We start from the raw sequence: 13304 nt of genomic DNA on the forward strand, positions 1-13304 counted from the left end.
AGGATGATCAGGCATGGTTTTTTTTGTTTTGGTGGGTATGTTAAATTATGGCTTTAATATATTAACAGCTATGCTATAAATTCAACGTGCTCGTTTAACTCTCTGACATTAAAATTTTTTGAAACAACACACAACTAACAGGAAACAAGGACCTTTAATTTTATGTGTGTGGGGGGGTGGGTCATCTTTTTGCCAAAGTAAAGTAATACTGTATATATATGTTCTTTCTGTTCATTAGAAAAAGGTGTAGCTCCTTAAAGAGTAAGCTGATCTCAGGGTTGACACTTAGTGTAGCATTTCCTATAAAGCTGATTTTCCCAATTTAAAAAATTGGAACAGGCGTAATATTATTGCTGTAAAATAATCAATAGTCTAGCTCTTCCTTGATTTATTTTTCTGCTTTCTGATTTTTGCATACATTGAGTCTCTTCTGTGATGATTAACAGCTTCTAGACCAGTTCTGATTAGTACATCTTCAACTCATGGTCATGAGCACTTTGAGAGCTGTAAGGAGTAGAGTGTTTATGACTTTGAGTTCATGTAGCATCAGCCTTCAGCTACCTGATGGAGCTACAACATTTGACACTCCTTTTCCAAATTAGCACCTGATCCCCCATTAGAGTTTGCTGCCTTTTTGTCATAGAAAACTGTCAAAGTAGTTTCCTTTCTCAGAAGAACCAGCTCTATACCTGGTATACTAGCCACTAGCTAATTTAGTAGTTTGACTATCTAAAATGCGTAATTGCTTTGAAAAAGGCTGTTTTTATATCTATCTTTATGTAAAACATCTAAAATCTATCCAAGCACAAAATTAGTTTGTTACATATATTTCAGTAATAAAATTCTGAAGCAGTGTGAATGTTGAGGCAAGAAATGGCTATACGTTTTATGGTTTTTGTTTTTAAACAACAACAAAAATTTTTAGTGTTAATTGCACTCCTTCAAGACACTGCTCAACTACCAGTCTTTCAGTAAACCTTTTTTTTCCAGTTGCATTCCTCTCTCTGAGCTCCTGAAGCACTCTGTGGTTATATCTGTCATCAACGTATTTTGCAATTGGCTGTTATCTTGCCTCTCTAGCCAACTTGATTGATTTCCTGAGGCCAGGACTATTTGACGCATCTTAAATCCTCAGCTTTTGGCTCCGCACAAAACCCATGCTTACACTTAAATTGTTGAACTGAACTAAAATTAATGAAAAATGTTAAGCAGTTTACCTAAATTGCCAGAGATAGTTGTGTGTTGCCATTTCAATGATTGGAAGATAAGCAGAGGTATCACCCCATAGGATTAGAGGAGTAACTGCCTCGCCTAGCTCCTGTGTCTCTACTTCTGAAAAGAACCCTACCCCCAAGAACTAAGCAAATCCTCCTCAAATCTCTGATGGTTCTGGATGTATTATTGTCTCTCCCTGGCTACACTGGGTGCTGCTGGAGGTCATGGATTTTGTTGATCAAATTTATGCATATAGGTGTTTAAAGCCCAGCAAATGGAAAGTGCTAGGTAAAGTATCTAATGGAAGGAATGAGGAGAAGAATGAGTCTTACGCAGAAATCTTCAAAATGTTTGAGGAATCACTGGTTTTTCTGCCCATGGAATTTTAGGCACGCTTGGTTAAAAAGACCAAGATTACGTTATCTTATGTAATTGTGATGATTACGTATCTTAGATAATGTATTGGAATTCTGGCAATACTTGGTGACAAGTCATCATAAACATCAGATTTGTAGGTCATATAATGGCACAATACTTAAACGAGTTGTCAGACCAAAGACCTTTATAGCTTTTTCTTTTACAAAAAACCACAAATGTTCTGCATTTACTAACCCTCCATGTGGAGAGAAGTCTGTCAGTACATATTTAACAGGTTCTTACCTAGCAGATATATTTGAAAAAATAAACAAAACCTGTCCTTTTGAGGTAAAAGTAACATTTGAGTGAGTGAGAAAGTAACTGCAACCAGCAGAGGGAAAGTGCATTATGGACAAAACATTTTTGGAAATGACTGTTTGGAAATGTTTCCATTATTGTGTCATCACCAAAATAGATATAAGTGTATCATTTTTTAAAAATTTCCTTTAAAACTATTTCTACAGACACATTCAAACCTAAATACAAGATCTTTTTTAGCTTGTTTTAAAAATCTTTGAGATAGTTATAGTAGGTTTTAGACCAAATTTAAAAAAAAAAATAACACTTTCTAAGACATCAAGGCAGATGGAAATATACTAGAAGAATTTTAGGGAAAACTTTTGCATATTTGATAGATGGGATTTAAAAATGTGTATCATGATTTAGTAAGCGCAGCCAGTGATGTACTTCTTCCCTTTAGAACAATAAATTTTCCTCAGCTAGGGGAAGTCATTAAAACCAAGTATGAAAGTAAACCAGCTTAGATTTGCTCTTTCAAATGTCTATATCATCAAATATTTAACCCAGATTTAAAAAACAAAGCAGACTGAATCACACTGATCCCTCAAAAATAGTATTTTATCTTTACCTCATCCTACTTTGTTCTATTTTTGTATTTTACAGTATGCATTTTAGTGCAGTAATACTTGTGTTTAATGCATTTAACAGGGAGATACCCATGCATCCATATACACTTGGGGATACAATGCCCAGTTTTCATACTGAAAGGGATGTGCCATCAAAAAGTTTGGAAATCATTGTTCTAGCAAGCCCTCCTTGACCTCCCTACCCCCATGGCAGTAACAGGGCCCCATTCAGACTTGTCAGTCACCATTCTACTTGTCTGCTCTTCCTTTGACTCCCTGCAAGGAAGGGACCATTTAATGAGATTGTATTAAGCATCTGATCCAGGGTGCAGAGGGCCTATAAAATGAATAGGACAGTCATCGTCCTTGTTCTCCAGAAGCTTTGAGAATGGTAGGAAAGACAAATGCTGAACAAGGACATTGCATGAACTTTCATTTAATTACGGTTGTGAATAAGTGTTCAAAGGAAACCTAGAGGGGATAGTGAGACCTAATCATATGAGAGACCTTGAGACCATAGAAACTGAAAAGAATAGTGTGGTTGAAGGAAGATGAGATGCCATTGAAAGTCATGGTGCGGACTTTCTAAAAAATTCCCAGGTACTTAGCAACCTGCCATGTATACTGTAGTAAGCCCCATGTAGGGGCCCAAAAATTCCTTGTGAATAAATGGATAAAACAATTTCCAAACCTCAAACTGATGCCTCAGAATTTTATTTGATCCACACAATGTTTTTGAGTTATTTTATGTTTTCTGAAATTTTAAAAATCCATTCTCTAGGTTGCCATAAGTAACTCTTAATTCATGCTGTTATAGACTGGTCTCCTTACCCATTTGTGTTATGTGCCTAGATGCTAAATATATTTGCCTTTGCTACCCTGTGTAGAGGATAAACATGCCATACTCCACAGATGGTGAGCTGTTTACCAATATGAGATTATTTGAGTTCTGTTGATTAATGTACAAGCTGTTAGGTCTTAAAGGCTATATGGATATTTTATCATCCTTAGTCTAATATTGAAAATCTGTTTCAGCATTATTGGTGAAGTTTATAATACACAGATTCCTAGGATAATATTTTAAAAATTTCAAGCAAGTAAATTTGTAATTTATCACATACGCATCCATCAGTTTAAGGCCCATATGATGGAAATTGGCTGTTTTCTTTTCTTTTTTTTCTCTTTTTATCCTTGATCTTCTTTCCTACCACAGAAAAAGGTATCTGAAAGTGTACTGAAATTTGGAAGGACTAGTATTCTCTTTTTCTTTCCTTGCAGTTTTCTTTATTTCTGTAATATATTCCTGAGATTGCATCAAAAAGGAAACTGCATGTTTAAGTGTGTTATTATCTGTGGAATAAAAGGGAGGAAATAAATAGAATGGGGGAGCCTGGGTGGCGCAGTCGTTAAGCGTCTGCCTTTGGCTCAGGGCGTGATCCCAGCGTTATGGGATCGAGCCCCACATCAGGCTCCTCTGCTGGGAGCCTGCTTCTTCCTCTCCCACTCCCCCTGCTTGTGTTCCCTCTCTCACTGGCTGTCTCTGTCAAATAAATAAATAAAATCTTAAAAAAAAAAAAGTAGAATGGATGATTTGCACACAGGATAGTGCTGGTTATATTTAGGTTATCTTTTCTTTCCATATTCTGAGTTTGTCCTGTAAGAATATTTGGGCCAACACAGAAGGCTAATCAGCTGTTGTTACACCAACAAGCTGTGCGTGAGGATCTTGAGGAGAGGAAGACAAGTAATTAAAAGAAATCTGGATGAGGCGGCTAATCAAAAAAAGGGAGAAACAAAAGCCCTCCCTCTGTTCTCCCAAGTTAGTAGCAAGTAACTGGCTGTACTTTACCCTTTATCTGACCTGCCAAGGGCAAAGCCTAAGTTTTATTTTCTTAAAGCCTCAGAGGAGCCTTTTCTGGAAGCTGCATGGCTATTTCAAAGTTGGAAAAAATAATAGGTTCCTGTGGAAATTTATGAAAAGAAAACATTTTTCTTGACTTCCTTCTCAAAATCGGTGATTGATAGAGGGAGCATGGTTTAGGAGCATATTTTGAAAGCAAAGTGGCAAGAAATGAGTCTAGAAAGGTAAGCAGGGGACAGGGACTTAGGCCTGTCTGTAGTTTGGATTCATTCTGAGCACAGTAAGCAGACACTGAGGGTAGCAGCTGGCAAGTGACGAACAGTTCTGCAAGAAGCCGCTACATTTGCAAATCTGCCACAGATGTCTTCACCATACAGCCTGAAATCAGGTGCTTTCCTTCCCTGCGCTGCCTGACAAAACCTTGCCAGTCCTTCAAGATAAAGGTCAGTCTTCTTCACAGAAGGAGGTCGCTTTCAGATATATGGAAATGGGAGCATGAAGCTGAAAGAGGTTGGTCCTGGAAACAGGTGTTTTAGAATCTTATGCATAGTGGAGGGGTTGTAGCCTTTAAGTGGGTCCGCTGTCCAGAGCAGATACTGAAGAAAGAGGAATGCAAAGGAATAGTAGTAGAGAGTCTATGATAGAGAATTCATAAGCATGAACAAATAGATTGGCCATAGCAGAGATCGGCTGGCTGAGGTTGGGTGTCATAAATTCATGGTGGAAAATATTCTAGTTGCAATTAATTTTTTATTGTGGTAAAATACACATAACATAAAATTTACCATTTTTGCTGTTTTTAAGCATACTGTCAGTTCTGTGGCTTTAATACATTCACATTGTTCTACCGCTGTCACCACCAAGCATCTCTAGAACTTTTTCATCTTTCCTCACTGAAATTTTAGATCCATTAAGATAGTTGCAACAGTATTTTGTTCACACAAAATGGCAACCTCAGCACCAGAACCCTGTGGGTAGACGTTGTTGTGTATACCAGGGAAAGGACAAGCAACTGCCAGAGAAAGCATTTGTAAGGAATGACTCTGTTGTGAGGTGCGTGAGGCAGGAAGACTGATAGGAACTGAGCAGAGAAGAGAAATGAATAGCTAGTGTGTGTCCAGCATCATGTTAAGCGCTGTGTATATGTTCTTTAATGCAGTTATTAGAGCTAAAGAATAGGTTCATTCCAGAGTTTAGGAAAAGAGAGGAATCTAGGAGGTAGCAAGATGAGGATTATAGAATTTGCAATCTCAGAATTAACTTGTTGCTGAAGTGAATGTGATTTCCTAAAGGAAACACACAGATCTTCCAGTGTAGGGTAGTCACTTGGCATTGATCAAGTGGAACCCAAAGAAGTTGTGCAAAAATAATAATGGTCATAATTAAAGAAGAAACACTGTATTTATCAATTAACTTTGTTTCTCCTTTGAATTGAGATAATACCAATTACCTGGGATTAGGATAAAGGCTAAATGAGATAAAAAGCATGCGGGGGGTGGAGGGGACCTGGGTGGCAAGGTTGGTTGAGGGTCCGACTCTTGGTTTCTGCTCAGGTCATGATCTTGGGATCATGAAATTGAGCCCCACTTGGACTCTGGGCTCCTTGAGCAGAGAGTCTTCTTGAGATTCTCTTTCCCTCTCCCTCTGTCCCTCCCACTTGTACTTGCATGCACACACGCTCTCTCTTAAATAAATCTTTAAACAAAAAAAAAGCGTGCCAGATGTGAAGGTGGACTGTAATGGGGGGGAAATGCCAAAAGGGAGACATATCACCAACTTAAAGCGTGTTTACTGCTGAGCTGTGTATGTGAACGTGTGAAATGTGTGGTGTGATGAAGGAAATCCATACTGATAAAATCAGACAGGCTATAAATTGTGGTATGGAGATCAATTCCATAATTTAGGTTAGGGAAAAGTGTTTTTATTCTCTAGGATTATTTTTATTAGAGAGTTATTAAAGTCAGGTGACATTTCAGGTACAATATTTCTTCTATATACCTAAAATATACAAGCTATCCCTATCCACATGCTATAAGAAAAATGTGTAGCTTTCCATGGGCTTCCAAGTTAGAAAAGTAACGGAATTGTGTTAGAACCCGGAATGGACAGCAATGTAATCTAGGATTATATTGTCATCCCCCCAGAAGCTCTGGTCTGAGGGGTACTGTCTGCTTTAACACTGCTCTGTGTGGTTGGGACTTTAAGCATGTAACTGTGGAATTAATATAAAACATTTATATTAAATATTTTTTAAAAGAGTAAAGATTCAGGGATAGTAGGCTTGCTTTGAAGATCTCTATAAAAATAATTTGGTACAAAAATATTTAAGCAACAGCATTTACCTGGCACATATTCAAAAATTTGTAGGTCTTACTTCATTAAGGCTCAGACATGCAAAATGGAAATTTTGCATCAGTTGGTTGGCTTTTTAAATTAAAATGTGTTTTTTTAGGCCAACAAGGGAATCATTTTAATATCAAATTCTTATTTGATATTATTAGATTGTTATTAGAAGACTAAAGAGTGCAAAATGGGTTAAGATTCAGATTAGTTTTGTTCTGTGAAAATGGAGGTTGCCTCTCAGTTAAATAACATTGGAGGGGCGCCTGGGTGGCGCAGTCATTAAGCGCCTGCCTTCGGCTTAGGTTATGATCCCAGTGTTCTGGGATCGAGCCCCACATCAGGCTCCTCCGCTGGGAGCCTGCTTCTTCCTCTCCCACTCCCCCTGCCTGTGTTCCCTCTCTCGCTGGCTGTCTCTCTGTCAAATAAATAAATAAAATCTTAAAAAAAAAATAACATTGGAGAATGAGTATGAGGATTTTACTCCTTACTTGATAATTGAAAGTCACAAGTACTTATTTTTTCCTATTCCTTGTTGTATCTAAACAAAGTGAAACACTACCATTCACTTGGTATAATAACTGGCCTGTTATTTATTGCCAAAATATGTTTATTAGTAAATAATTATTAAAGCCACCTTTGCCATTAGTACATGGAAGTTTTCGATTATGTGACAGATGATGGGTTGGGTAGCTTTAAATAAAAATGCCAGGTTAGAGAACTTAATCCACCGCCTTTGTAAAAACATTGTTGATTAATAAATTTTTTTCAGGAAGCGCAAGTTGCATGGTAAAATTTTTGTTTTAGATCACTTCCATTAGAAATAGTAAGCTATTGAAAGTAATAGAAGTAGCCTTTAACACAAAAAGTAAACTAAGGTCAATAAGGTGAAAAAATAAGTGGTTATGAAATAACATGCGAATGTGGGGCAGAACTTTCTAAGTCCTTATTCAACAATTTGTGAAGAATAACGTCTCTCTAAGGAGGAGATAAATAAGAGCAGAGGGCCAGCCCATTAGGTCCTCAGGACACAGGATGTTTTGTGAATAGCTGTGAGTTGTTTAGCATTGACTTCAGGTATTTTCAGGGCTGATATTTGTGACAAATAATCTTACTAAATTAACGAAATTGCCATACATTTATTTGAAAAGTCCTTTTAAATATACTGTCATAAACTTCCATGTTCCCAAATGGACTTTAATGGAATTTAAGATTTTTTTAAATCACAGGAAACAGGTAAAATGAACCAGTGATTATCTTTACTATTGATGGGAAAGGCAGTGAATGTACCAAAAAGTCATAGTTTTGGGTTTACACTAAGACCATCCATTTCATAGCCAGATGCTTTTATTTGCTTCTTAATATTTAAAAATAAGGGATAATTTATATAGAACAAAATTCACCCTCCTTAGGGTAGAATTCTGAGTTTTGATGGTTGCATATGGTCATGGAACCACCACCACAATGAAGATCTAGAATGGTCTTATCTCCTTCGAATATTCCATCATGCTCTTTAAAAAAAATTTTTTTTATTTATCATGCCCTTTTGTAATCAGTCCCTCTCCACACCACCTGCTACTTCAGATTTATTTTCTGTCCCTATAGACTTCCCTTTTCCAGAATGTCATATAGAGTCATATATATGTAGCCTTTTAAGTTGGCTTTCTTTCTGTTTCAAGTTTTTATTTAAATTCTAGTTAGTTAATGTATAGTATAATATTGGTTTTAGGAGTAGAATTTCGTGATTTATCACTTGGATATAACACCCAGTGCTCATCACAAGTGCCCTTCTTAATACCCATCACCCATTTAGCCCATCCCCCCACCTCCCCTCCAGCGACCCTCAGTTTGTTCTCTCTCATTAAGAGTCCATTTTATGGTTTGCCTCCCTCTTTTTTTTTTAATCCCCCTTCCCCTATGGTCATCTGTTTTATTTCTTAAATTCCACATATGAGTGAAATCATAGGTATTTGTCTTTCTCTGACTTATTTTGCTTAGCATAATATACTCTAGCTCCATCCACATTGTTGGAAATGGCAAGACTTCATTCTTTTTGGTGGCTGAGTAATATTCCATATAGGTATATATGTTTATATATACACACACACACATATCTTTTGGGGGGGAGCAGGGAGGGGCAGAGGGAGAGAGAGAGAATCCTAAGCAGGCCCCATGCCCAGGGCGGAGCCCAAGGTGGGGCTGGATCTCACAACCCTGAGATCATGACCTGAGCTGAAACCAAGAATCAGACACTTAACCGACTGAACACCCAGAGGCCCCATACCACATCTTCTTTATCCAGTCATCAGTTGATGGACAATTGGGCTCTTTCCATAATTTGGTTATTGTTGAAAACTCTGCTATAAACATCGGGGTGCATGTGCCCCCTTTGAATCAGTGTCTTTATATCCTTTGGGTAAATACCTAGTTGTGCAATTGCTGGGTCTTAGGGTAGTTCTGTTTTTATAAATTGGCTTCTTTCTAATGTACATGTGGGTGTTGTCCTAAGTTGATTCCTTCTCATTGCTCAATGTTACGCCATTGCATGGATTTACCAGTTTGCTTATCCATTCACTAATTTAGGATGAGTGGGTATTTCCAGCTTTTGGTGACTATGAATAAAGCTCCTGTAAACATTTCTGTACAGATTTTTGTGTGAATGTCAGTATTCTTTTCACTTAGTTAAGTACCTAGGAGTGTGATTGGTGGCTCATATGGAAGTGCATGTTTAACTTTGTAAGAAGTTACTAGCCCTTGGGTAGCTTAGAATTTAGTACAAGTTTGTGGTAGATGCTAAATATAATTGCAGATTACCACTTGTAGACAATGAGAGTCAATGATAATGGTTATACTTTATTTTAATTATCACTTACTAGCTGCAAATCATGTTTTGGTTTTCTGGCTTTCATCTATAAAAATTCAAAAGTGGATTCCATTGTACCTTAATTTATTGTACAAAAGTTAATCTGGGGGTGCCTGGGTGGTTCAGCTGTTAAGTGTCTGCCTTCAGCTTAGGTCATGATCCCAGGGTCCTGGGATCGAGCCCTGCATCGGGCTCCCTGCTCCGCGGGAAGCCTGCTTCTCCCTCTCACACTCTCCTTGCTTGTGTTCCCTCTCTCGCTGTCTCTCTCTGCCAAATAAATAAATTTTTTTAAAAAAGTAAATTTGATTTCTTAAAGGCTGTCATTTTACTAGTGTTATTGGCCAAAATTTTTAACCTCTTAAGCCTCGCTTTCTCTTCTACAAAACGGGAATTACTATTTCCTACCTTACCTGTATTATTCCTTTTACAGAAGATTCTATAAAATAGTGATAAATTATTAATACCTTACAGTGAGGACTTAATGAAATGCTGCATGGAAAGTGCCTAGCAGTACCTGGCACCAAGTAAATGTTAACTATATAAAAAAAAATAAAAGCTATTTATTTGTTTGAAAACCAAACCTGAATTTATAATTTAAACATTGCTATCGAAGCTCAGAAAGCACACAAGTCGGGGCATTATTATGACAGGGAAATGTTCTGTTTTTTACATTACTGAAATTTGCCAAGGTTAAGTGGTCTTGGAATCAAATATAGACAGTTTTCCTGCCATAGTGAAATTCAAACACATGGGTGGAGTTTGCAAAGGAAATAAAAGACAATTCATATTTCTTCTTTCTTTGACCCCTTTTCTTCATGTTTCTAATTATCTTTTCTGTTTACGTTAGTTGTAAAACCTATTCATACCTAATATATAAACAGATTTCTTGTATTAAGAATTAAGTTAATAACCCCCTCTTCCTGATGAGCAGGTGGAAGTTACTGTGAGTCTCATTTGAATGAATATGTGGCCCCTCACACCTCGACCTGAAGATTGCCTTCCTGCTCTGCATTGAGCAATGCCAAAGCAGGTCCAATTGAGCCAGAGCTTTAGGTCATCAGTGAGTGAGTCAAGACTCCAGACAGGCAAGTCTCTGGCCCTGTTAGTTCTCCAAGTGTGGTCCCTGACGTGCAGTCCCAGACCGGCAGTGTCCACGTCACTTGGGAGCATGTTAGAAAGGTAAATTCTGGAGTTCCATCATAGACTGGTTGAATTCAACTCTGGAGATGGAATTAGGCAAACATATGTCTTAAAACGCCATTCAGGTGATTTGATGCAACGGGGTGTGACAGCGATTGCGTGTGGACACCCTGAGGGGAGGGAATGGGAGAGATATTTCCAACCATGAGAGTGATGTCTGTGTAAGCTGTTACTTCATTGTGATTTTATAAATATTTTCATTGACATTTTCTAATATTTCAAGGGATCAGGAATTTTTAAAGTACTTATTGAATGATACAAACTTATAAAGATATATAAAAATGAGTAATAAATATTATACCAGTTAAAAAGTGTTCTGAAATAACTTAAGAAACTTGGTTTCCTTAGGAAATCTATGAGTACTATTTATTCACCAAGCTCAATGAGCTGTGCTAAAAGGAAGGTCGAAGTGGCAGAATAACATTTGTGATCATTCAAAACGACATTTTAACATCTTAAGCCTGTGAATCCTGGATCTGTAACCTCTTCGGTCCAAGGCATGGACCCAGTTAAAGTGGAAACAAACTGTTTTCATGTTGGCCTTTTTAGAGCATTACTAATAGTAAAGGAATTAGTCAGTTTATAAACCATCCTATTCCCAAACGTATTTCTAGTTCACTTGAAGCTTCCATGTGCTTCCGTGGTCATTTAACCATAATAAATAGAAGTCTCTCCATCTCCAGATACTTGGTCTCATGAAAAACACGGCAGCAGCCCTTCCTCTGGGGAGGTGTGGCATATTATGCATGAGGGTGTCTTTGAGCTGTAAGGTCTTAGAATGCCTTGAAGGAAACAGTGCCCTGGTGTGGGCTCCTGGCTCATCTGTGTGATCTCCAGTCTACCAGGGGCTTTAAAGCCAGGAGTGAGATTTTATCACATGATTATTAAAAGAGTAAAGCCAAACATTGTATCAAACCCAAGTAGACTAATTATCAGTATATGTGAAGTCATGTCCACTGATCAAGGTAAGTGGTTTCATTTTCTAGTGTATCTTTCTTCTGTTTTTTTAATAGTGTGTGTGGTCAGTTGATAATACAGCATGCCGAGGGACAGACAAGTGGCCGACTGTGGTTTTGTTTTAATGTTAAGAATAAGGTTCATGTTATTTTTTAACTTTAACATTAAAATATGTACTATATTCAAGGTTTTTGGCTCTTCCAAGAGGCATCTTCTGGGTTAGCAAAGTACAAATTTGTTTAAGTTCTGTTTCTCTGACTCATTCTTACTAACATTAGAACAGTTTGAAAATTTAGTCAGTAAGGAGAGGAATGCAGAGAAAAAGCAAGAATTTTTTTATTTACTTCCGTTTCTGGTATGAACAAAGCTCACAAATGTTTACCACTAATCCTTTTCTGGTGCTAGTGCATGGAGCAGCATTCTGTTTAAACAACCCCCCACCATCCCAGTCTGCTTGTTTTAGTAAAGTTCAGGGGACTGAGTGTTCTGGGTTTTACATATCAGATAATGTTGTAGAGATAGGCATGGATTTGGTTTTTTAAAAATTGTTAGTGGTATCGAGCCACTATTGTTTCCACCAGTATTCTAGAGAGCATCTAAATGGGAAATTGACTTTGAAAGACGAATGAAATTCTATGTGGTAGAAATAGAATCATGTGACAGGAAATTTCTGCTAAAAATATTTTTTAAGACTGAAATGGGTTCATTTTGTGTAGCTGTTTTCCCATTGTTTCTGCATGGATATCGACCCTCCTGAAGAATGTGTCCATTGCTAAATAAGATGAGCTGCACCTTACAACAGGCAGCCTTCGTAGTTACCAAGATTCTCTTCCCTCTGACATCACTCCTTTTCGTGGCCTCAGTGGGGCTTGCACTGAGTGTGGAAGCCCGAGGGTGGGGTTGGTCACAGTACTGCAGCAGGGAAGCTGAGGCTCCTTTCCGGAGCTGCACAGCCTTGGCTGGCTCTGTTCCCAGGTTCTAGTAGTTGCTGGAGATTAAGGAGCCCAGTCCGTGCCTGCCCCTGCTTCCTCCATCATCTAGGGGGATGCTTTGATTCCTTTGTGGGGGTTCCACTCTTACATAAATAAGTTCAAGATTTGTGTCCTCTCTCCATGGTTTACCATCATATTCTAAATACAAAAATATTTTTTTAAGTGACAAAAGGGAAGTATTTTCTTTCTCCATTACTGAAGTTCTCTTTTTGCTTGAAATAACTTCTGTCCCTTCTCATTCCATCTTCTAACAGTTAGGGATGATTGGAGGGAATTAACATTCCCTCCTGGAAGGCAGCTCTTAAGTGGAGAGAGAACTACTAGAATTTTCTGCTCTGATAGACGTCTCCCCATAGTGAGTGGCCACTACTGTAATGTGGGCTTCAGAAGTTCCTTTTAAGGTTTTTCAACTGAAAGGACAGTAATGGAACACTTCCTGCTCACACCAGTGGTTTATTTTGTTGCTGTTACGTTGTCTAAGAAAACATTTTATGCACACATATTTAGTGTACATATAAATTTGTGAAAGTTTTATCTTCTTTTAATGACTGGAAGAAATTTTCCTTTTTAAAACCTGTACAGGCAAACTGACA

General features: G+C 37.8%; 1 protein-coding gene across 7 annotated transcripts in view; it reads left to right on the forward strand.

Annotated features, from left to right (window-relative positions):
- The window catches only part of FGD4 (FYVE, RhoGEF and PH domain containing 4), a 207153-nt gene that overhangs the window by 102785 nt on the left and 91064 nt on the right, over positions 1 to 13304 (forward strand). Inside the window, exon 1 of one of the 7 annotated variants that reach the window (XM_002916590.4) lies at positions 11225 to 11727. The exons of the other annotated variants lie outside the window; for them this stretch is intronic. Within the exon in view, the coding sequence (XP_002916636.2) occupies positions 11640 to 11727 (88 nt within the window). The 5' untranslated portion in view covers positions 11225 to 11639. Of the gene's footprint in view, positions 1 to 11224; positions 11728 to 13304 lie in introns of those variants that run through there. 7 annotated transcript variants of the gene reach the window in all.

Source organism: Ailuropoda melanoleuca, chromosome 16 (genome assembly GCF_002007445.2).
Source record: "Ailuropoda melanoleuca isolate Jingjing chromosome 16, ASM200744v2, whole genome shotgun sequence".
Taxonomy (NCBI): domain Eukaryota; kingdom Metazoa; phylum Chordata; class Mammalia; order Carnivora; family Ursidae; genus Ailuropoda; species Ailuropoda melanoleuca.